The sequence below is a fragment of the Liolophura sinensis genome, chromosome 1 (genome assembly GCF_032854445.1).
Source record: "Liolophura sinensis isolate JHLJ2023 chromosome 1, CUHK_Ljap_v2, whole genome shotgun sequence".
NCBI lineage: Eukaryota > Metazoa > Mollusca > Polyplacophora > Chitonida > Chitonidae > Liolophura > Liolophura sinensis.
The window spans coordinates 54,193,277-54,216,507 of record NC_088295.1 but is presented as its reverse complement, the minus strand read 5'-3'; the positions used below and the strand labels follow the sequence as shown (position 1 = coordinate 54,216,507).

Below are 23,231 nucleotides of genomic sequence, written 5' to 3'. Positions count from 1 at the left end.
CCAAGTGAACAAAAGCAATTAGGTTATAAAAATATTACTCATTTCAGAATCATACAAAACACAAATATTGTACAAAGAATGCTGTCAATGACTCCTAACTTCAAATTGCTCACTACGTAAAAACAAAATTAGATCTTCATTTGTTACTATACACATGTAGGACTATATCAACCTGGGTTTCCCTCCAAATGACATACATTGAAGCTCTCACAATTTTTTTACTCATAGCAGCTTTAAGATTTGTTGAAGTATTTATTTAATTTGTGTTTTATGCCATACTCAAGAATATTTCACTTACACAACTGTAGCCAGGATTACACTCAGAAGAAACCGAGAGAGCCCAGGGGAAACCAATGATCATCTGCAGGTTGCTGGCAGATCTATCCACAAATAACCGGACAGGAAGCCAGCATGAGCCGGACTCTAAATCACAGCGACTGCTTGGCTGCAGCGCACTCACTACCCACTTGGCCACGAAACTGATTATACAAGTATCTATGTACATGTAACTGTACCTTTTCTCCAGCAACTTTCTTTGGTTTGACGTTTCTCATGATGCAGACAGACTCAATGACCAGCCGTACACCATCAGGAGGCCTCATCATGGCACGCACCTCTACTACATCATTTTTGTTTAAGGATTTCAGACTGGCAAGGGCTGCATCCTGATAAAGGATGAACAAGGGGTATGAGAAACCTGGGTACAAACTCACTGGTTGTGAGAAAACGATGGAGATACACATGTAAAGAAGCTATCAAGACATGTAAATGTGATCTTCAGTAGTCAACACATTAAGTTCCATAAAGTTGTCAATACAGTCCAGCCTGATACACATCAAACATGAGAAAAAAAAATCAGAGAATCTCACTGACATGCATTACATGTCTCAAGTGTCAAGTCTGTCAAATTCCAGGGAAAATGAGAAAAAGTGCTTACAAACAGGATTGTTTTACAATAATCATTCATGATGACAGAATTATGATGAGACATGCGAACCCTTGCATTTAGTTCACAGCTGGCACTTATTTGAATGTTGTTATTAACACCATTATCAAGAAATTTTTGCTCAGGGTAAACCACTGACCATTGGCAAGGTAATGACAAACCTGTCATTGCAAACTGATGTGCACATCATATTAACGTGAGAAAAGTAGTGTTCAACAAACGGTAAGAATGAGGAAACGTGCAAATTCCCTGTCCAAGACCTGGTTTAAATTTACACAAGTAACTATAGTGATAAAAATACACAGAATATTATAAGTCAGGGTATACCAGAGCTGGCAGGGCTTCATTCAAGTCTCTCTGAGCATCATCAGCTATTGCCTGGGTTTCCTTTGCTTTGGCAGTTGCTTGTGTTTCCTCTTTCTGTACCACAGCTTTCGTCTCTTCAGCTATGGTCTGCAAGAAAGGAAAAAGATCATAAAAACCTGTCACAAGGAAGTCGTGTCAAAAGTGATCATAGTTCATCTAAGTTAAACATCCCTTTGTGCCATGATGCTACTGATTTACAGCAGGACAAATTACAGCATTATAACACAGTTGGGTCGATATATTAATGAAAATTATCATGGCCTGTCAGTATTTTGAAAATTAAAACTACTGTTAACATCAAAAGTACATATCCTTGGGAAAGTGTTTTGCTGATGATGTCTAATTACCGTATCCTTGGCTATTTGTTCCATGGTGGCCACAGACTCCTTCACGGCCTCCTCCAGCAGTGGCCTCATGGTCTCTAACTCCTCTTGCAGTTTGGCCACTTCATCTGCTGTTGTTAACAACTGTCACAACAAAGAAAACACATTCTTTGGTAAGCTAATTTTACAGTTCAAACATCACCTACTGACTGAACAGTCAGAGAGATGTATTATTACATGTGGTGCAATCAGCTAGTGTACAAGTCATTTGTTTTAATCTCATGCGAGTTGATCAATCTGATAAGTAAAATGGGATTGATCAGGCTTTCTGATATCCAGGCTATGTATGAATTCTCTAAACAATTAATCTTATAGTAAGATTATAAACAAGCAACTTCTTATAGTATTACACTCAGCATTGTCTGATATTTCTTAACAACCCTGTCATGGCTGAAGCTACCCATCCCATCTGAAAAAGTTTCATGTAAAACAAATTAACACTGGAATAGCTACATGTTGTCTGCATACAACAAAATTAACAATAAACTGTAACATTGTTTTCCCCACAGTTACATGCAGATACAGGTAAGACTTAATTAATGGTGTGTATTAAAACTTGCTTTGTCCAAGCCAGTCTTGGTTCTGTTTCTGGCCGTGTTCAGTTCATTCTTTTTCATTCCAATCAGTTTGGAGAATATGCCGAGAAGCTCCAGGTAGCTTGTGGGTGTGACATAGTTATGTCTGGAGAGTTCACTAAGGAAGCGGGCGGAATTCTTGATGACAGACTGATGGATCTCTTGACACATGCCCACCTGTCAATCAAACACACACATCCAACATTTTTACAATACCTCTACAGTTATTCATAACGGCCTTTCATAATTGTAATGACATGTTGTTTTTAAATAGTATAGAAGAGATACAAATGCTGAAAATCAAGCAAGTACTTAACCAGGTCTCAAACCACCAAATGGCAATTTTCAGTCAATCAGATTGCAATTAGAAATTGAAAACATGCATGGGTACTACTATCACTTTGAGTGTTGAAATATACTCAAGGATCATACCGCTAGTTTTTTAGTTTCTCCTGGCAAACCAATGCACATCAAATGTGCAACTGAACCCACAGCAAATGCGCAACTGAAGGAACAACAGACACCTTCAGATGAATTTGTGGTATCAGTGTCAAATTCTGAAATAATTAAAACCAACCATCTCAGACTTGCTCCCCACGCTTTGTGGACAGCCTTATTTGCTTCAAGCTTCACTATACTTACAAGTCCCTCCAGAATCTTGTCTTCTCCATCCAGCTCCACAATGTCAGCTAGGAAGCGCAAAGCCACTGACCTCAAGGCATCATCTGGCCACTCACTGAACCAGTCAATGGTACAGCAGTTAACCAGCGCAGGAAACTGACGCAGCCGGGCACGGAACACCTCTCCAATGGGGCTGAATGGAAGGGAGAGATGAAGGGTGAGATGAAGAGATGAAGAGATGAAGATGAAGATGAAGAAAAACAAGGAGAACAATCCCAGATGAGTGTGATACACATACATGATATGAATAACATGAGAGTACAATGAGCAATTTTCCAATTCCATCAAGAACCCCACCCAAAGAACAATGACAAAGTCAGCATGCACCACAGTTGTTGTCCCTACATGTACTTGCAGGCTATCCAGTAATTTTTTTCTTTCTTGTTTGTTCCTTTAATGTATCCTTTGTTTCTTTTTCCAATTAAACTTTTGCTCTTTCATATGTATGTTAAATATATTTCAAGTCTGAAAAGTGTTGCTATGTGGTACCTGAGCACGACAAATGTACACATATACTTTAAACTCCACAACAAAGACATTTTTGTTCTCGAAATTATAAAAAAAATCAGTCACAATTTATACAACATGCAAGAACGTTCCTTTCCATGTGGTATATTTTAGGTGATATCCAGGGAATTATTGTCACTGACCTCATAGTTATGACTGTGTGGAGGTTACTACGCACTCTCTTGGTGTATTGTGAGAACAGGTTGGTTTTTGTAGGCTGGAGTCCCACGTCCTGAACCACAGGCTTGAGAGCTGTGTAAATCTGATCAAGCTCATCAAACCCGTAGATATTAGGTACGTCACCAGCATTCAGAATGTTGTTGATGTCCTCCAAGAACGATTCACTCTTGATCTAAATAAATGATTCAATGAATTATCAAGCTGAAAAAAAATCTCTAGACTTATTATAAAGTATTTGTTTTGTTGACAGAATTATTAAAAACAAGATAAAGAAACTTGAAAATCAAGTACTACATGTAGCAATATTAAGACCTATGGCCCAGATTCATGAGTGTGAATAAGGTATTCTTCATTATCTCATTTACATGATGGAATTTTCATAAAACATACCTCTAATTACAGACATTTAAGTACTATTTAAATATTTCTTCCTAAATTTTTTAAGTATGGGCTAACTGATTTTACCACTATATTCAGACAAAGAGTAGGACACTTTATACCAGTGTAATGGCAACACAGTTATTCCCATAAAACATCATGGCAAGGGTATGAATGAACAATTTACCACAGTTTCTGGACGAGATTCCCCACTACTGACTTGTACTCTTACCTGAGTGTCACTGAACAGGAAGACAACAGGTTTATTTTCCAGCCCAGCTTTCATCATCACGGTTTTCAAGTCCTCTCTCCATTCAGCCATGCCATAATTTTTGGCCAGTTCAATTTGGAAACAATCAAATTCGGCACTGCAGGGAAAGAAAAAGAAAAACCATTAAAAATGTGGAATACGAAACCTGAAAACAGAACAGTATCATAAACATAACAGAAACATGAAGTTCAAATGTTTTCACTGTTCAACCCTGTGTCATAAATAGTCCCGATCTTTGATATGATGGTTTGGTATGCCTAGAGGATCTAGTTTGTTACTGGAATAATTAAAGAAAAAAAAAACACATGACACTTTTCTACAATTTAGTAAAGAATTCAAAACTTACAGACTGGCAACAATATCCTTGTGATGTAAATTTACACTCAATACTGTTTATTTAACTTAAACAGACAAAATCAGCTTTAAATGTTCAATGGAGTTACCAGCAGACTAGGAGATAGGAAAAGAAATTGTTACTGAGATGTAATGAGCTAATGAGAAAAGGAGGATTATGTAATGACGTACATGATCATTCAGTTTATATTGTGACAGTATAGTTACGTGTGTTATGTAGGTGTCAGAGAGACCAGAGTTCAGACTTACATGTGAGCAGCTAGACGGGTGAGGGATTGCCTGCCACTACCTCCCATACCCAACAGAAGGGCATTACCCAGGGGCTGGCGGATCACACGACTGATTCTACACACGTGTCTGATAGCATCCATGAAGAGCACCAATTTCATCTGGGCTGTGTTCACTTGATTGTAATCCTCTAAACAGTCTTCCATCACCTTCACCATCTACAAGCAACAAGCATTTCATTCTCTCCCCTATACATGTACCTATTTATTTATTTATTTGAGGATATTTAGGATATTTGGTGAGAGGAAACTGGGCAGTACATGTATTTCATTTTAGTACATAATTATTAAATCAACATTGTAACAGTACACTACCATGCAATATTAATCATTACTGAATTGCATACTTCATCACGCAAATGCAGAAAATACCATAATGACCAGTGAGACTTTCTCTTGTTCTTGAGGCCAAGCAAGCACATGTAAGCTAGTTAGCTAGTCAGCTGTCCTGTATTATAAGGGGTATATTATGTCTCTTTAATAGGCTTATTGCAACACCTTCAAGAATTTTTTTTTTTTTTTTTGACAATGGTCAGCGTTCTGGGTGGATCCCTTCCGTTTAATCGGTAGATCTTCCTGAGACATTCCCTGACTTGAAGCCACAAACAAAGTGCCTAGATCTGGATTTGAACAAGAACTGCCGGATTTGTCAAGCACCTTGATTTTAACCGCAAATTATGTGATTGAGCGAGACCTCTCCTTATAGCTGTAATGCACCATTATTCTCATCAGTAACTGACTTGGGCATCGCGTCTGGCAAGTCTTAAAGTGTGTACCTTTTGATGGTCAGTAATCTCAGCATATATCCTGCTGTCCACACTGGGTGACATGAAGTCTCCGTAGAGCAGAGGCTCTGAGGGGATCACCTCCCCCACCTCAGTGTTGAAGTCAGCTTTCATCTTTTCCTGGAGGAGCTCTTGGAACCACAGCCTGTCCTCATCGTTGACGAGACGATCTTGGAAGACGCGGCAGCTCTCGTGGTACCACAGTCTCAGGATGTCCGCCAGGCTTTTCATCTTGTTGGGCTCGGCCATGAGAATCCCCTGGAACACCTTGGAGAGATCTCTCAAGTTGAAGGTGTAGTGGCTCTTGGCTGGGGTGGGCAGCAACTGAGTGGTGATGGTATTGTACACGTTGATACAAGTAGTCACCAGCTGGGCACAGTTTGCTGCTAATTCACTGCCTGTCAGATCTTGTGTTCAACAAAATAATAAATTCAACTGTGTTCAAATGTAAGATAAAACAAGAGAATGTGTTATTTGATCTTCATATTTGTCACAAAATACAATATAATACTTTATGTGCTTATAAAACTACTAAAACCAAAACAGTGCACTTTGTAGATACTTTATTTACTTCTGCATAGATAAAAAAACTACAAAATAAGTCAAAATAATGCTTGAAATTTTATTTTAAACAGGTACTTGCAGCATTTCATCATAATGCATTAAAAAGTATGATATATCATGTATTGTGTAAGAAAACCTTCTCAATTTTCTACATACCAACTATAGAGTATCACGGATGCTAGCAGTGTAAAATCATGATTATATACTGTCAATGGTGGCACAACAACAGAAATCCAGAAGGGGCAAGCACTGGCTCAAATTTAACACTTCACAATTAACGCAATGGGGAGATATCTAATATATTGTATTTGCCCTAAAAATTCCCCCATCCCCACCCCCAGCAAAAACAGGCAAATCATTTTCAGTGCTTAAACTTATGTATTATCCTACGTTCCAAACAAACTGATCAATAACATTAATAAAACCGTTATGATAACGCAGAAGGAGAAACTTTTAGGTCAAATACAATAGGTAAAGTGTTGTCCTCACCATCAGTATTCGATACGATGACCTCATCTGTGAGCAGAGCAATACAACCAGCACAACAATAACCAAAAAGTCCACGGTACAACATTGTAACAAAAAGAAAGCATGACAATGTGTAAGCATAGAGAATTTCCATTAATACGAATACGACAGGACAATAACAGGTCATGTGTTAAAAAAATGCAAATCAAACAGAAATTGGTCAGTATCGTACAAATAAATGAATTGTGCCATTAAACATTAGTTACAGGGTAATGTAAAAGCCACAAAAAGCCAAGGTAAAAACATTTAATAACTTAATCTTGTTAGATACTGATTAGTCAAAACTCAAACAACATGTATAAATGTGCAAAGATAACATGGCGATAAGTGGACAAGTAAATAAACATGAAATATTGTCTTACCTATCCAAGATTTGAGAATGGTGGAGAAAATCTTCTGCATACTGGAGTTTTCCATGTCTGTGAAGGCCAGGAAGTTGAAGTGCCTGAGCAAACGAGCAGTGACAGGGTTTCGCCCTCCCCCCGGGGGACCCATTGCACACACAAAGTTTACATCTACCAGGTTACGGAACTCGCCTGTAACAGATACAAGTGGATAAAGAAATGATCACACCCTTGTCCCGATTCAAAGGCAACTATGGGGGTTTTCTGTGCAATGCACTACTGAATAACAGTTTTGTGATATAACAAAATCAAATGACCATATGCTGTACAGCCAATCAGCAATGGTTTTCTCACAAATAGTATTTTGCTAATGATAACACTTCCTAAGTTTCCCATAACTATATAATCCAACAGATGTATAATTTAGTCACATTGACTTTTTTAACAACAGTCTAATAAGCTTCAGGGGGCCTCCGTGGCTCAGTCGGTTAGTGCACTAACGCAGTTAAGTGACCCAGAAGCCTCTCACCAATGCGGTCGCTGTGAGTTCAAGTCCAGCTCATACTGGCTTTTCCTCCAGCCGTACGTGGGAAGGTCTGTCAGTAACCTGTGTATGGTCGTGGGTTTCCCCCAAGTTCTGCCTGGTTTCCACCCACCATAATACTGGCGGCTGTCGTATAAGTGAAATATTCTTGAGTACGGTGTAAAACACCAATCAAATAAATAAATAAATAAATCTAATAAGCTTCAGATGCATACATGTATCAACAAAAATAAAAACACTTCACAAAACCTTTCTTAAAAATAAATAAGTACAACAGACGTGCATTATGTGTATTATAAATTAGACAAATTTGACCATAGCTGAAGCTCAAAAAATATAAAGATATATAAAGATGGATGAACTGCTTACCTATAGCTTTGCGATCATACCAGCCCTTGAAGTCCATCCACTGTCTGACAAGTTCTATGGGAGGCTGGGCTCCATACACCTCCAGGGCTGGCATGTTCAGATCATCCACAAAAAACACCAGATATTTGCCAAGAGGAGGTCCAAACACACCTTTACGTCTACCAAAAAAAAACCATTTTGTCATCAGACACTAATAGCTTTACTTGCAACTACACTTATTCCCTGGATGTGTAAAAGACAAAACAACTGTAACAATGAACATTCCCTGCTGAACATTTACTTCTGCTTTTACAGTAACAGTTTTGTGGACAGTGAAAGTAATGCCATTGTAATAATGTAATTATTTTGTGATCAGAATTAGGATTGAACAAGACAGCTTTCAACATGGCATATTTATAAAAACAGCTAATCCTGTTCTGCAATTGCTTGTATTGTGTTTTGTGTTCAAGTAGGTTATGGTATGTGAATGATTTTGAAATCAGGTATGCCTTGAATATTCATGAAGGCAATTATTATAGTAGATGAATTATTCAGCAGAATATAACCCACCTCTTGTCTAACTTCCCATCAATCAGGTCCTGAGTTTGATTGGCACTAGTTTTGGCTGAAAACACAATGAACTCTGGGGTGTACTCTTTGGGCATGCTCTTTGATAGTTTATCAGCAATTGTCAGGGTTTTGCCTGTACCAGTGGGACCCACACAAAGTACCTAAAAGCAAACAAAAGTAATCATGTCAGGGAACAGCACAACAAGATGAGAAATATTGATGACCATCATAAAACAGTTCTTTGAACTTGTCCAGTTCAAAGGATATAGTGATGTACTGTATTTTCACATTCTGAGAGCAGCATATGTGCACATTCTAGAGCAGAATGTATTGGCTAAAAGCACTACAGTGCGTCTTGCCTCCAAACCAGCTATAGGTACTTCAAAGTCACAAACTCAATGCGACCAACATATGTCAACGGGAGGTGAGCAAGGAACATGTATCATCCTGTGATGATCAGAAACAACATGCCTCCAATGCCTAAACCTATCAAATTAATACTTGCACCAACTTGTGACCATATTTTCACATTTTAGGAATACAGTTTCCGGCACTGTATCCAGCGATAGAATCTCTGTAATTCTTGAAAGTTATCTTAAAATACTATTGTTACTTATACAAACCACTTTCCAAATGTCATCTTTTAATCTGATCAACGTGTACACATATGCAGATCTGAAATCCTGTAGATTTGCCAAGAAGCAAATGTACCTCAAAGCGACAGAGAAATAAGCATAATTTTATTACTATGAAAAAGGTGTATTTTGTGATTGAGACATGTAATAATGCTGTACTAACTGTCTTTTTGTTGACCAGCAGCATCTCTAGTATATGTGCACTTCTCACAGTGTCCAATGTGGGGACAATAATATCAGAGAAATTCTTGTCAGCTGAGATAGTAAACTCTGGCCTTCCATCCATCCAGCCCACCCAGCAAACCTGGACAACAGATTAGACAGGTACAAACAATTTGTAACTAACATATCACACTCATTATTCTTCAACAGGTTCAATGCAGACAAGTCCATCTTAGTCTAAACATGTTCATCTGTAAGAAAATTACCATAGTAGACTTAAAAAGATCGTCTTGGACAATTTGTAACCTTTGACAGTTGACAATAATATAGACTACAGCAAGGAGAGTACAACCAGGGCAGCAGTGAGAGTGTATTAGCTGCCACATGATAACCAATGAAATCTGACCTACTGTCAATATACCTCAGTTAAGGTTTTGTTCTAACTGTTTGTTTAAATGATTAAATACATGCAACTTTGACATCCCACTGGTATCACGACTGAAACAAAAGTAATAGGTAAAAAAAAAAAAAAAATTGTTGTGATATTAATAGCAATAGTCCTGAATGAACAGACCTGCTTCTCACTGCCGGCTTCTTCCTCATCCTCAACCTTGGTGCTGCTGATACCAGCGTCATCCAGGGTATAGTCATACACCAGACCAGCCTCAGGGAACGGCATCTTGATCTGTACATGCAGAAATGCAGCTTATTACATATCCCTCATTCAAACTTTATAAAACACCCTGAGATCTGGCTCAAATACATAATGAAGCTGGTACTGTGTGCTTTACCGGAGAACATACAAAGTAAATTTCAGTATAAAGGAATCAAGCTGTTGGACAGCGCAATATATATATTCTTCAGGAAATCCTTAAGCTTTTGTCTAAAGTTCAATAAAGTGGTAAAACCATAGGAGATTGTAATACATTTATCAGGAAAACATTTAAGTTGCTTGCTATGACATAAAACTGGGCCAGATTTATGCAAATCAACATGTGCGATATGATGAGATGTCAGAGCTAAACCATTGACTACAATGACCATGCCACAGAAAATAATGTGTCTTGTTATTTGAAGCTACATGTATATAAACAAACAAAAATGCTGAACAAGAGCGGCCATGTTGACAATGGTATTTATAAACACAAGAAGACGACTTACCTCAGCTTGGGTGCACTTGTCCCTGATGTAAGCCGAGAATTTCTTGCGGCCATCATTGTCCCCTGTTGCCCCCAAGGACCATACGAGGGAGAAGAGAAACCAGGGCTCTATCAGCTCGCCTATACGCTTCAGTCTCTCCTCAGGGATAGGCTGTTCACTCTACAGTACAGCAAGACAGTGAGGGTTAAGTGTTTGTCATGGATATCAGGACTAACCGTTGACAGATTCAAAACTACACTTTGTTTTCCAAGTCTATATGCACAGAGTACAAACATTTGACATGAAATGAAAACAGGGCCTTTTCAATCATGAATGAGGTCATAAACTAGAATCCATAAAGCCCTCCTGGGTTCAGCCGTGGCTTTAAGTCTGGAAGGTTGTTAGGTAAAATTTTTGAGTGAAGGCTACTAAGTTACATAAATAATCAAGCCACACTGAATTCAATAACACCACTAAAGTGCCTTTGATCAGGACTTATAATGAATTTAATGCAATTTCATCTTAACACTGTATTTGAGCCAAAATTCAATCCCAAAAAATCATCCAACAAATAAGAACCATACTATATACATCATTACACCTTAAGGTAGAGCAGCCAGTTATTTGTTCTGTACAGGTGTTAATATTATTACCTGAGAATAATATTTTGTTTTTTTTAAAAGAGATTAAGTTTTAAAAATGAGACACATTTTATATTATATGAGCATTAAAACATCTTACCATACTCCTGTACTTGCTCTACGGATCACATCATTCATGACAGTATAGAGCACACCAGTAGGAAAGATGAGGAACAATGATGAACAAGGTGCACAGCAAACATCAAGATAACACAAATCAAAATCAAACTGAATCATAATCACAATACGATGGTAAATCACAACACTTAAGATATTAGATCACAACAGCAAACAAAGAGAAAAACACAACACACCGAAATATCATAAACATCATCAAAAGTCACAAGATCACTTAGAAAAGAAATCAATTCAACGAAGTAGTGACTGATGATATAGACATATTGTGCTAAAATGTGCAAGTAAAACCGTTTCAGTTTCAGCCTTGATACTTAGGCAGTGATGGCATTGTATGTCAATGTATAGTTACACAATGCTGTATCAAAGTTTTATCAACCGTTTAGTTAAGTTTAACAACAAAGATGAACTTTATGTTACATCATCATGAGACTATAGTCAGAATGAAAGATGAAGTATCAAAGTATATATGACATTTTGCCAATTAACTCAACTCCCTGCACAAAAGTTATTTCTTGGTCAAATATTTGTCCATCGACATTGCATGATCATATACATGCAAGTAGGTGACAGGAGTAGTGTTCTAGTGAGTAGTGTGCTAGTGTGATAGTGTGTAGCGTGCTAGTGTGTAAACTAACAATACTCAAATATATACTTTACATGAAACAGCGCGTACTGTCAATGATTATAACATATACAGTATGCAACATGGATGTAATGAAATCGCAGTGTAGGCAGCCACAAGCAGTGTGTGATTGAAATGCTCTCACTTGATCCGATATCATCATACATGTAGTGTATAGCAATTAAATTTACATTTCTCACGCATGCAGGAGTGCATGAATGATGAATAGAGGAACTCACAAGTTCAGACTTCTCATCAGAGTCACTAGCATCAGAGTCACTGTAGTCAATACTGATACTGGAGTTTGATTTAAATGACTCAGAAAATGTAGCCTTGGCAGTAACTTCAGGGTTCAGCTCTATATCCAGCGGCTTGTGCATAAGTAATGTGAAGACTTTTTAATTGCAGTAACTTCAGGGTTCAGCTCTATATCCAGCGGCTTGTGCATAAGTAATGTGAAGACTTTTTAATTGATCTCATTAATAATCACAATCACTGCTTTCATCTCTGCCAGACTGTTTTAATACCAACAAGTATACACAGGATGCTGGTCCTTAGTCATTGAAATTGGGTTTTGGAGCAGGGAAAATTAGGGTATGTAATCAGAGAAGAAGTGACGATTGGCTGAAGGGATAAATTGAACAACAGGTGTGATAAAGTTTATTCAAAGGTGATTTTAAAATACAAAGAAGGTGAAAAAATGGGTTGAAATTCTAAGTCTGTAAATATTGCCCAAAAATTTTGTATTAAACCAAGATCCTGTGGAAATGTTGAAAGTGTCTACTATAATTCCTATCAGGTTTACAAATTTCTGTTGGGAGAGTTAATAAAACACAAATGCACCTCATTTAAGTGCAATGAGCATACAATGGGTGAAACAATGTTAATAAACATTAACAATGGCTTTACTTCCATATTCCACGTACAACACATATGTTGAAAATGCATACTACAGTATACATGTAAGTTTCCGAGGACTTTATTACAAAAAATGAAGACGTAAATTTATAAATAGGTGAAGATATTGTCAAAGGATGAAATTTGTAAATTTGCAAAAATTTTGCTCTTTTTCTAAAATACAAAAGTACTGTGCATGTTAAAAATGTCTTCTACAAAACTTGTTGAATGTCCAAGGTACTGCACCAATCTAAACAGGAGACAATCGATGAAAAGTATACATGTCTTGTCTAAGAATGCAGGAACTAGCCTGTAATAAAGTGTGCGTAAAAGACAATGATACATATAATTAAGTTTTCCGTAACCTGCAGTATTACGACAAAAGTTCTTAACATTCTTGGAATTTTAAGGTGAACTGTATAAGTCACAAACAAAATACTTCTTCATATTTGCTCAGAGCCCTTCAGTAATGTCAGTGATGCTATTAAAGAAGATTACAAGAAGACGTCAGACACAGAAAAGGATGTTAATAAATTGTTATAATAAAAACAGAACAAGATTTAAAAAAAAAAGAAAAGCAAAAGACTATTGTGTGAACATACCTCTTTGGGGATGAATGGAGTGAAGAAACACTCTAGTAGTTTGAGGAAGCTGAAAGTCAGGTTACTATCCATTGTGCCTACAATTTCCTTCACTTTGCTGCGTACAAACTTGATTGTATCCTGTAGTCATAGTAGAAATATGGAAGATTTCGATGACTCAAGACTTACATCTTATACATGTAGGTTTAATTTTTACACATAGGTGTGAAGGTGTCTGCATATGTAAAAATGCTTTATAAAACTACCCTCTCTTCATTAATAGTCAGCAACTTGATAAAAAGAACAAACCAGGAAATAAAGAAATCCTGGTTATCCACATTTACAACTGCATTCTACTTTGAATATCATGTATGCAAATGATAATGAGATGAGAAATTAGCATAATAATGACACTTAATAGTACAATTTTACTGCTTAGGGTGTTCCATTATTAGTTCATCAATACAACACACATACCAATACTAAAAAGGCTACCATTTCACTGTCTGTGTAAATCTACTTTCTGATTACCTGATGGATTTTATGCCAACTTTAGCACATACAAGGTTAAAGAACACACATTTTGAGAGTAAATATTGTAGCGTGTAGTTAAAGATTTGTCTTACATGAAGAAATTTATCAAAGAGGTCCTGAAGCTGTTCTCGATACGGATAGATACAGTCTGGCAGCTTCTTGAGCCAACACTCCACAAAAGGATCCAAGCCAATGATGCTGGGTTCCAGGTAGACCATTCCACATCTGCTGACAGTAGCCGGAGAAGCCACAGCCAAATCCTGCACCTCAAACATCATGGTCATGTTCTGAAAAATACAAAAATTAACACTGATATACCATGGAACAAAAAACCTGAAATACCTTCAATTAATGGAGAAAAAAAAGCTCAAAACCCCAACAGAAATCAGGCAAAATAATAATAAGTAATAAGAGGGCCTTACATCAGTAAGTTTGATGATTTCTCCACTGCTCAGACAGAGTTTCTTGTTATCATCCAATACGGTATTCATGTTCTCAATCCACACAGCATCCACGGGGCCATCAAAGACAAACCAGCGTTTATCATTGTCCACAGCTGCTGACCCCACACGGATCAGGGTGGACAGGATACCGTCAGTCCTGCAAGTCAAACACACCAATATGTTAACAGTGACACAGCTATATATGTCTGTGTAGTACCTAGCATTGTATGCCATATGAGTGTAATGCATGCAAAACATATTGCAGAATGATGCTGTTTTTGAGTGATTAAGTACATTTAAAATAAACGTGATAAAAATGTAAACTGTAAAACTGTTATCAACTGACATTAAAGTTAACAGTTGGTATGTGGTGTTCTTGCTTCCTCTTGGACAGGTAAATTATTGGAGCTGTTGCATCATTCAAGGATTGCTTTGTTGCTTATTTATGGAAAGCCATCAAAGCTTCAACCGTAATCGCAGCATAGCTGGGCCAGCCTCATAGCAGCGTAACAGTTAATGGATAAATGTTGCTATAGGTGAAACATGCCTTCTCAGTCAGGGAGAATTTTGTTGTAAATGAGCAATGTCTAGAAGAAGTGGCTTATTTAGGGTTAGAGCTCATTTTCTGTTTAAGAGTAGATTGTTGTCATGAGCAATGCGCAGTCTCAATCTAGGTAGCATTCATTTTCAGTGTGAAACTGGGAAACATTGAATAAGCCCACTCATCATTTCAGTGGTCTCTGGCGTTCACTCAGATTTAGCTAAGACAAGTTGGCGGCTCTCGCAAACTACTGCAGCTAAAGACATGATTTTATGCTTGGTGCCAATGACACCGTCAGCAGACGGATGTGCATTCAATCAAGCAACTATTGTAAAATGACGCCTTTCATCTACGTTAGTCTGCGAGAGCCTGCACCTTTCTCCACGATATCTGCGTGAACACGCAAGACCTCTGAGATCCTGACTGGGCTCATTTCGGTAGCTGTACATACCATTCATGTGTGAGCATGTCAAACTCTCCGTACAACTGGCCCATGGTAATGGACTTCGGGTTGAGAACGTACGTGTGAGTGTTCTCAAATGGAAAACCAGCGGGTGAGGGTTGACCCTTCAGAGCACTCATGGCATTCTTAAGCACTTCATAACACTGCCAAGGAAGATAGCACATTACAATGTCAGACAAAACATACCGTATTTAACCTCAAACTTCATTCTTATTCCCCAAGAAGTTCTTCAGGTGATTTGAGCTTTTTCTTTTGGGGGGGGGGGAGGGGGGGCAGTAGGACAATATCCTACTAAAAAGTGTAAGCTTTACCAACAAAAGTGATTTCTTACGGCCTTTATTTGATTAAAAAAAATTCAATTTACGAGTAAATTTTTACAGCAATTACAGCTCCCTGCATCTTCAATTAAAAATTGCCATTACAAGAGAAAGCATTCATAAGTATCTACAGATATTTTTTATTTACTTTCATTTACACGCTGTGTATAGTAAAAACATCTTCTTTAAGTTACATAAGTTACATGTACATCACGCACCTTTGTTTTCCCAGATCCAGTAGGCCCAACCAACATAAGACCATGTCTTACAACTGTTGTTTCAAACAGCTGGATACACTTGTGTATGAAACCTACAGAAATAAGTACATAGTAAGTCCTAATGTACACTAATTTTTGGCTTGTAATTTTGAAAAAAAAAAATAATTACATTTATTAAAGTATTACAAATCATCTATTCTTCTAAACAGTCATTTTAATCTTCCTACCATGATAACAGTGTAATTCCTGCCATTGTTTGGGAGAAAGATTTGAACTGAATATGGGGTTAAGGATCTATTGCCTACAAGAGTAATGTAAAGTTACCTGGCACATCCTTGATGCCGGCCTTGTTGCATGTTTTTCTTAGTGAAGTATCCAGATCTCCATAGTCTATTGGCTGCTCCCTGAAAAACAGACATACCGGAACAATTAAGCCTTAATTGTCTTGTCTGGTTTAGAAATATTTAAAGAATAAAAGTTACAAAATATGTACTTACATGTATGTGCTAAAATCATGCCAATTAAACCTAAGCTTTCCCTTCAACAGTCACTTAACACATGTATATGTACAATTACACTCTGTACATGCATGAGTTACCTACCTTGACAAAGAGTACAAGTGAAGACTTACTTGATATTGGGGAAGAGATCAGAGACAATGCCATTGAACAGTTTCAGATCATCCACCAGGAATTTGGGTACATTTACATCTCGGATGGCACGCAAGGTGATCAGTTCCTGGGGAACAGAAATATCATATTGTAGGACGTTGATGGCAATGGCACATTCAGCAACAAATTGATAATGACAATACCTGACGAACTTCCTGACTTAAAGCCACAGTCAAATCGGCAAGAGCTGGATCAAAACATGCAGCCTTAATGGTCAAAAGTCTGTTGGTCAAGGCAAACCAGCACATTAACAGTCTGAGTCAGCAAGCATCCAACATTAATAAATAAGTGTTTTTTTAGGCAAACTGCAAGAGCGATTAAATTTTTGATGATAAAATGATAAAACCAGAGCGCACAAACCTCGTCCATGTCTGTATACTGTCTCTTGAGGTTTCCTGCAGCTGAGATCACACTTTTCACAGCTCGCATTCCAAAATCATAATGGTCCTACAACACATCAGAAATGACACAAAATAAAGAAGTTACATAGCATATTTGCAAGAGAAAGTGAGACAAAAATACTAACTGATGAGTATGAGCCTGTCTTCCCACTGACAAAAATCTTAGAACATGAAAGAAATTAAACTGTAAATAAATTGCAATGATTATTATACTAATTAAGTCTAATGATAGGTAAGGGGCCGGCAATTGTACTGGTAATTGTTTCTACCCATTTCAATGCCCTTTTTGCATTCTCAATAACTAAAAGCTTGAGTGTGAATACTGAGTTATAGTCTGGACAATGGTATGGAGTCCGCACCACAGCTGTATGGAAATATGAACCAAACGGAGTATTCAGCCCACATGTAACTCCTACTTAGATATAAAGATGTCAGTTCTACTTAGATACATTATGTACATGTATATAACTGCAGCAGCTAGTAGCTTAATACTCTGGCTGTAAGTGGAAAGGTCTGGCAACAACCTGCAGCTGATCGTGGGTTTCCCCCGGGCTCTGCCCGGTTTCCTCCCACCATAATAATGGCTGGCGTCGTTAAAGTGAAATATTCTTGAGTACGCTGTAAAACACTAATCAAATAAATAAATAAATAGTAGCTTAATATGTGGATGTTATTTAACCAAAAGAAATCATACAAGATTTTGGATGATATCAAACAGATAATTTCACTAATGGTTTCATACGTTGCAGAGACCATGAGTTTTTTTGGTTTGTTTTTTTTTGTTTCCGGAGACTTTGTGAAAGGTGCTTCAAGTATATCGAAGATACTCCTGCTGTATCTAATCTATATACAGTATCACAACAGTGCATGCACATGTTTGATCACTTTCTGTTTGCTCACCTGGGAACTGAGCTGCTCTGAAGACAGCTTGAATGTGGTGGTGATCTTCTTGGCCAGAACTCGGGCATCAGCAAAGCCAAACGAGAAGAGACTGATCTCCGCAATAAGGGCATAATCTGGCACCATCATGGCAACAGGCCGGAACAATGCCTGCAACACAGGACAACATGTATGGCAAGACACTCGAGGCACACAGCAGTATACATGGCTGTCATAAACCTTGTCTTGTATACAGATGGCATATGATGTTGTGGATTTGCATTCTCCATATTTCGGCAGCCTTTAAGTTCACTATTGTTTATAATATAAAACGTATAATCAAGAAATTAGGATTAACTAGTTAAATAAATAGCTTGAATATGAAATTTCAGGCCATATAGCTTAAACTTCATTAAACTTAAAAAGCAAACTCGATCACGATAGGATAGCATTTTATTTATAAAGTGTGGTATGTAACCAGAAAGAATAACAGGAGTAGATTATTTGTGGCATCATGCAGAGTACCTTCAGGTTATCTGGTAGCTCTGTTCTTCCAGCGTAGCCTGGGTTCATGGTGATGAACACAGCACAGGAGGGTTTCAACATCAACTCCACACCTTCAAATATGAACCTGTCCACCTGTCAGATTATAAATCACAGGTCACTTTTGGGTGGAAGCAAAATAAATTCAATGCCCTCCAACACCATAAATTCTATTATGAAACACCCTTGGATTTTGATAATGGATCAGCTTCTAAAAAGACAATTATCAAAACAATCAACTGCTGTTTGTATGGAACTGGGGTATTCAGATATAAAGAGTTTACCAATCCTGTGTAACTGGTTGTCTAAATCTTAGTTTGCCTTTTGCACTGGACTTTCAGATTCAATGTTCAGTTCCTTTGTTAACTTGTCCTCATCACGCACATTTAAACCTTCATTGTGTTAGTTATCTGAATTTAATAATGTTTCCACGGAAATGTTAAACAGGGGATCAACAACATCTTTGTTTTAAGAAATATTACTTTTCCAGCATTGTACAAACATTAGAAACGTAACAAGAGTGAAGAATGAAAAACACATTACATACACAATGTACGTACATGTATTAGCAAATTGACAAAGCACCGATTTCAGTACCTTTATACCAAACAAGTCAGAGAAAAGAGGAACAGAAAACACCCAGATGGAGAAAAAGGGAATAAACATCACAAACAACAATAAGCAATTTGCACCAGATGCACTAGGTCTGAAAGCATTAAGTTTACAAGATTCATACTTCAATGTATCTGAGTCACAGTGCTTATTAATTCACATGAAAATATACAAATGTTAAGAATCCTTTATGGCTACATTTTACTCATGGGAATATACCTGTCAGAAGCTCTAATTAGGCATGAGGAAACAAAGAGCAGCTAATGACTATATGGAAGCTGTCAATAACTGATGAAGTGGCAAAAAAGTAGAATGCAGGCGAAGCCATTTTATTACTATCATTACTCCATGTTATCATTCTGAGAACTAGGCACTGCTAGCTAGCAAGACTTTATAAGACTACATGCTTGGACATGTGGCCATGATGATACATACATGTAGCACAGATTCACAAATGTTGTCTAATTTAGATGGCTGATTTTCAAACTTCATAACATGCTGATGCCTTTACAAAGTATAACACATCACAACAATCTGCATAAAAAAGCATGTTAGTAAGAAGAATGAGCCACGTTTTTATTAAACACTGCACCTTTTCTAGCAGGGCTTTGGTTATGGTCATAATCTGCATAGCCACTACAGACAGCACTTCAATGTCAATACGATTGAACTCATCAAAGCATGCCCAGGCGCCAGAGCTATGTAGAGAAAGTTGAAATACACAGGTAATAGCCATTGTTTCCATGAAATATCAAGATCAGCACTCAATTACCAATTGATATCACCATATAGAACAGAAGTCATCTAGTTTAGACCAAGTTAATATGATGCAAGAGAATCTGCAATCTACATGTACTATAAAGGAACATTTTAGGATACCTTGGTCCTGAAATGTCCTTTGTGTGCACTACATATATACATATAGGAAAACATGTGATAGCTTTAACAGAACTACAGTAAGAATGAAGAAGCATGCAACCTTGAGTTAAAAGTGTAAATGGTGAATATATATTCATGTATGTCCTTCACCCTGCAAGCAGCATACTTAGTTGTGTCTTCATATTACTAAGTGAAAAGGAAATAAATGCATTGCTTTAATCACACAGCCATCATATAAGCACAATATAATGATGTTTTCTTGGTCAAAATGCATTCTTTTCCTTTTACAGAAGTAAATGAGAGTTGTTTTTTTTTAAGGATACTACAGATACATGCTGTGATTAGAGTGTTATTGTAAGCATGCATTTCTAGACCAGATAGCTTTCTCACCCTCTGTTGTTGAGCTTTCTGAATGGTTGCAATTTGTTGAGCAACCACAGATAATACTTCAATGTCAATGCGGTTGAACTCATCAAAACATGCCCATGCACCAGAGCTGTCAGATTTGATATCATACCATCATAAGAGACACAAATTTAGGAAATATTAAATAGATGTACACATAACACATCCACACCCATTTTACTAAATGTTTATTTAATCATACTAAGAATCCTTAAAGGGGCATACTGCCAATGTCGAAAAATTTGTGCTGTTATTTTAGGCATCATCTATATAAAGTTGACTTCTTGACTTCGGGTGAATAATCCAATGTTCAGTTTTATCCAGGGATTCCCTGGGAAGCTTTGTGCTACCTCATTTACCTGTTCTCTCGTCGGGCGGACAGTTTAGAACAGTGACAGATTTCCCCTTCTAATTCTCTTGATTGACATTTTTCGAAAAATATAGGCCCAGTAGGTTTTGCTAGGAGTCAAATGCACCTCATTTTTGTGTGTTCAGCTGAGTCAACTCCAAAATTATGAACTCCTTTTGGCAGTATGTCCCTTTAACATCTTTTCAAGACATAATGCTGCTCAAATTGACGAAAACACAAATACTGTGAGTCTTAACTGGTTAAAATCCAGCTACATAAGCCTGCCAATATAGCTAGCCTACATTTTTCTACTGTATAGCCAGGCGTATAAAAGAGAACTGGAACAAGGAAATTAAATACAAACTGTGGTATTTCTTTGATAATGATGGAATCAAGCACTGTGTATACTTTGGAATTTCAATATAATTCTCCATACATTAATTGGTTTTTCACAACAGGCATAATTGCTACAATAAATAACAATGAAGTGTGACCGCCATGTAAAATGAAATGAAACCATGTACATGTTCAAATACTACTTATCTGTTTGCCAGCTACATAATGTATTATATTTATTCATATTTGTAAATTTGTCATGAACTGATTAGAAAACATACATATACATGTATCACCAAAATAATGTCCCACTAAATATGTTCATGTACGATAATTCAATGTGCAACAATCTGTTGCTTTAATTAACACTAAAATGTACATTGGTGTATGCTTGGGGTTTAACATTGTACTTAACAATTTTTCAGTCATATAATGATGATGTACATGTACATGTACACAGAGTGTGGTAATCTGTCATGTCTACTATCTGAGAATCTTACCTTGCCAGTCCCTTGAAAAACTTGCCCATAGCCATGAAATCTAGCTGATCTGAACAGTTGAAGACCACACACTGGATTGCCATTGCCTTGGCCAAATCCTGTTTATAAGTAATTAGATATGACTTCAGTAAATTATATGTACATTTTTTTCCATTGGTCATGTCAAAATGCACATGAACCGTGCATATTTATCTGTTGTATAAATTAATTTACATTTGACATGAGAGTTTAGCAGACTCTCTCTTCCCAGGTAAAATCAGCAAAATACAGAAGCTTTTCTGCATGTATTTCATGAGTTAGCTCCCGTGACTGACCTTGGTTGTCTCTGTTTTGCCTGTTCCTGCTGGCCCCGCTGGAGCCCCGCCAAACTTCAGGTGGAGAGCACCAGTTAGAGTCAAGTAACACCTGCAACATCAACCTCATGCATCATTTAATCTATTTACAATACTGGTGTTATACTGTGCTCATGCTTTTGGGCAATGGGTGGGGTAATGCTTCTTACTTGCAAAGTCGAACATCTAGAAATTAGCAGATAAATTATCTTAATGTGCAAAATCAAAATAACCTGCAAACTGCTGAAACCTTCTTTCCTAATCCATTTGGAGTGAGGTCAATAATACACATGTACATGTATAAAAATATTAGGGCCTCCGTGGCTGAAAGGGTTAGCACGCCAGCATGGGAGCATGACCCAGGAGCCTCTCACCAATGCGATTGCTGTGAGTTCAAGTCCAGCTCCTGCTACCTGTGGATGATCATGGGTTTCCCCCAAGGCTCTGACTGGTTTCCTCCCAGCATAATGCTGATTGCTGTCATATAAGTGAAACATTCTTGAGTACAGAGTAAAACAACCAATCAAATAAATAATTAAATAAAGATATTACTATGCTAACCTGTCTGTAAGAGGAGTGATGACCAGTCTTCCTGTGTTCCCCAGGTACTCATAACCATAGTTAAACTCTGCATTCACTGCACGTATGAACAAATTCTCATCATGCCAGTAGTATCTGAGGGTCAAAAACAAAACAGTTATGCGAGGGTTACTGTAACAACTGTTCAGGATTTTATTTTATTAAGTGATTAATGCTAGGGTAAATTGAAAAGAGGATTTCAATGACTATATGTCACTTATTTCAATACTATTTGATAAAAAAAAATATGATAACATATCTGACCATCTGCCAACTATCAAATCACTGTCGTTGCTCTGATTTTACCCTCTAAGCCTTATCTATCCAACCAAAAAACTATGCATAAATTGTCCATTACACAACATCAGTTATTAGACTGCATGGTACAAGTAGTCAGTTGTTGTCTCTTCATTATTACCCTACCAGATGTCTTATCTGACACCCAATTGAGACACTGTTATAAATACCTTAGCTGACTAATCCATTCAAAGTCATTGGCATTCTGGACTTTTTCTTCCACCATTTTGTGGACAACATCCCTGGCGTGCACCTCAATGACGATGAGAGCTGACAGTGTCATGCGTCCAATCTTACTGAGGTCCCCCTTCACCAAGTCCCGTAAATCATCCAGCTGTTTGAGCAATAGTTGCTGTAGTTCTGGTAGTCTCTTCTCTTCCAGAGCCTCGGACACCTCACTTGACCAGAAGGTCTGACACCCAGCAATCACAACTTGACCGGGCCAGTTGAGGACCCATTCTGTACGTGGGGTCTGACAATAATACACACACCAAACAGTTGATAA

At 37.5% G+C, this 23,231-nt stretch overlaps 1 protein-coding gene across 1 annotated transcript in view; it reads right to left on the bottom strand.

Annotated features, from left to right (window-relative positions):
• Positions 1-23,231, bottom strand: part of LOC135467392 (dynein axonemal heavy chain 1-like) — a 69,697-nt gene that overhangs the window by 23,394 nt on the left and 23,072 nt on the right. Inside the window, exons 27-58 of the mRNA XM_064745169.1 lie at positions 22,897-23,198; positions 22,412-22,525; positions 21,833-21,923; positions 21,519-21,616; positions 20,319-20,424; positions 18,420-18,533; positions 17,916-18,065; positions 16,975-17,061; positions 16,575-16,681; positions 16,268-16,347; positions 15,944-16,035; positions 15,397-15,551; positions 14,384-14,561; positions 14,054-14,248; positions 13,449-13,568; positions 11,588-11,595; positions 11,290-11,305; positions 10,570-10,728; positions 9,983-10,093; positions 9,410-9,550; positions 8,612-8,772; positions 8,063-8,220; positions 7,168-7,341; positions 5,705-6,120; positions 4,891-5,087; positions 4,249-4,384; positions 3,602-3,810; positions 2,913-3,084; positions 2,256-2,447; positions 1,660-1,779; positions 1,274-1,399; positions 516-665 (exon numbers count right to left, since the gene is read on the bottom strand). Of these exons, the coding sequence (XP_064601239.1) occupies positions 516-665; positions 1,274-1,399; positions 1,660-1,779; positions 2,256-2,447; positions 2,913-3,084; positions 3,602-3,810; positions 4,249-4,384; positions 4,891-5,087; positions 5,705-6,120; positions 7,168-7,341; positions 8,063-8,220; positions 8,612-8,772; positions 9,410-9,550; positions 9,983-10,093; positions 10,570-10,728; positions 11,290-11,305; positions 11,588-11,595; positions 13,449-13,568; positions 14,054-14,248; positions 14,384-14,561; positions 15,397-15,551; positions 15,944-16,035; positions 16,268-16,347; positions 16,575-16,681; positions 16,975-17,061; positions 17,916-18,065; positions 18,420-18,533; positions 20,319-20,424; positions 21,519-21,616; positions 21,833-21,923; positions 22,412-22,525; positions 22,897-23,198 (4,635 nt within the window). The remainder of the gene's footprint in view (positions 1-515; positions 666-1,273; positions 1,400-1,659; positions 1,780-2,255; positions 2,448-2,912; positions 3,085-3,601; positions 3,811-4,248; positions 4,385-4,890; positions 5,088-5,704; positions 6,121-7,167; positions 7,342-8,062; positions 8,221-8,611; positions 8,773-9,409; positions 9,551-9,982; positions 10,094-10,569; positions 10,729-11,289; positions 11,306-11,587; positions 11,596-13,448; positions 13,569-14,053; positions 14,249-14,383; positions 14,562-15,396; positions 15,552-15,943; positions 16,036-16,267; positions 16,348-16,574; positions 16,682-16,974; positions 17,062-17,915; positions 18,066-18,419; positions 18,534-20,318; positions 20,425-21,518; positions 21,617-21,832; positions 21,924-22,411; positions 22,526-22,896; positions 23,199-23,231) is intronic.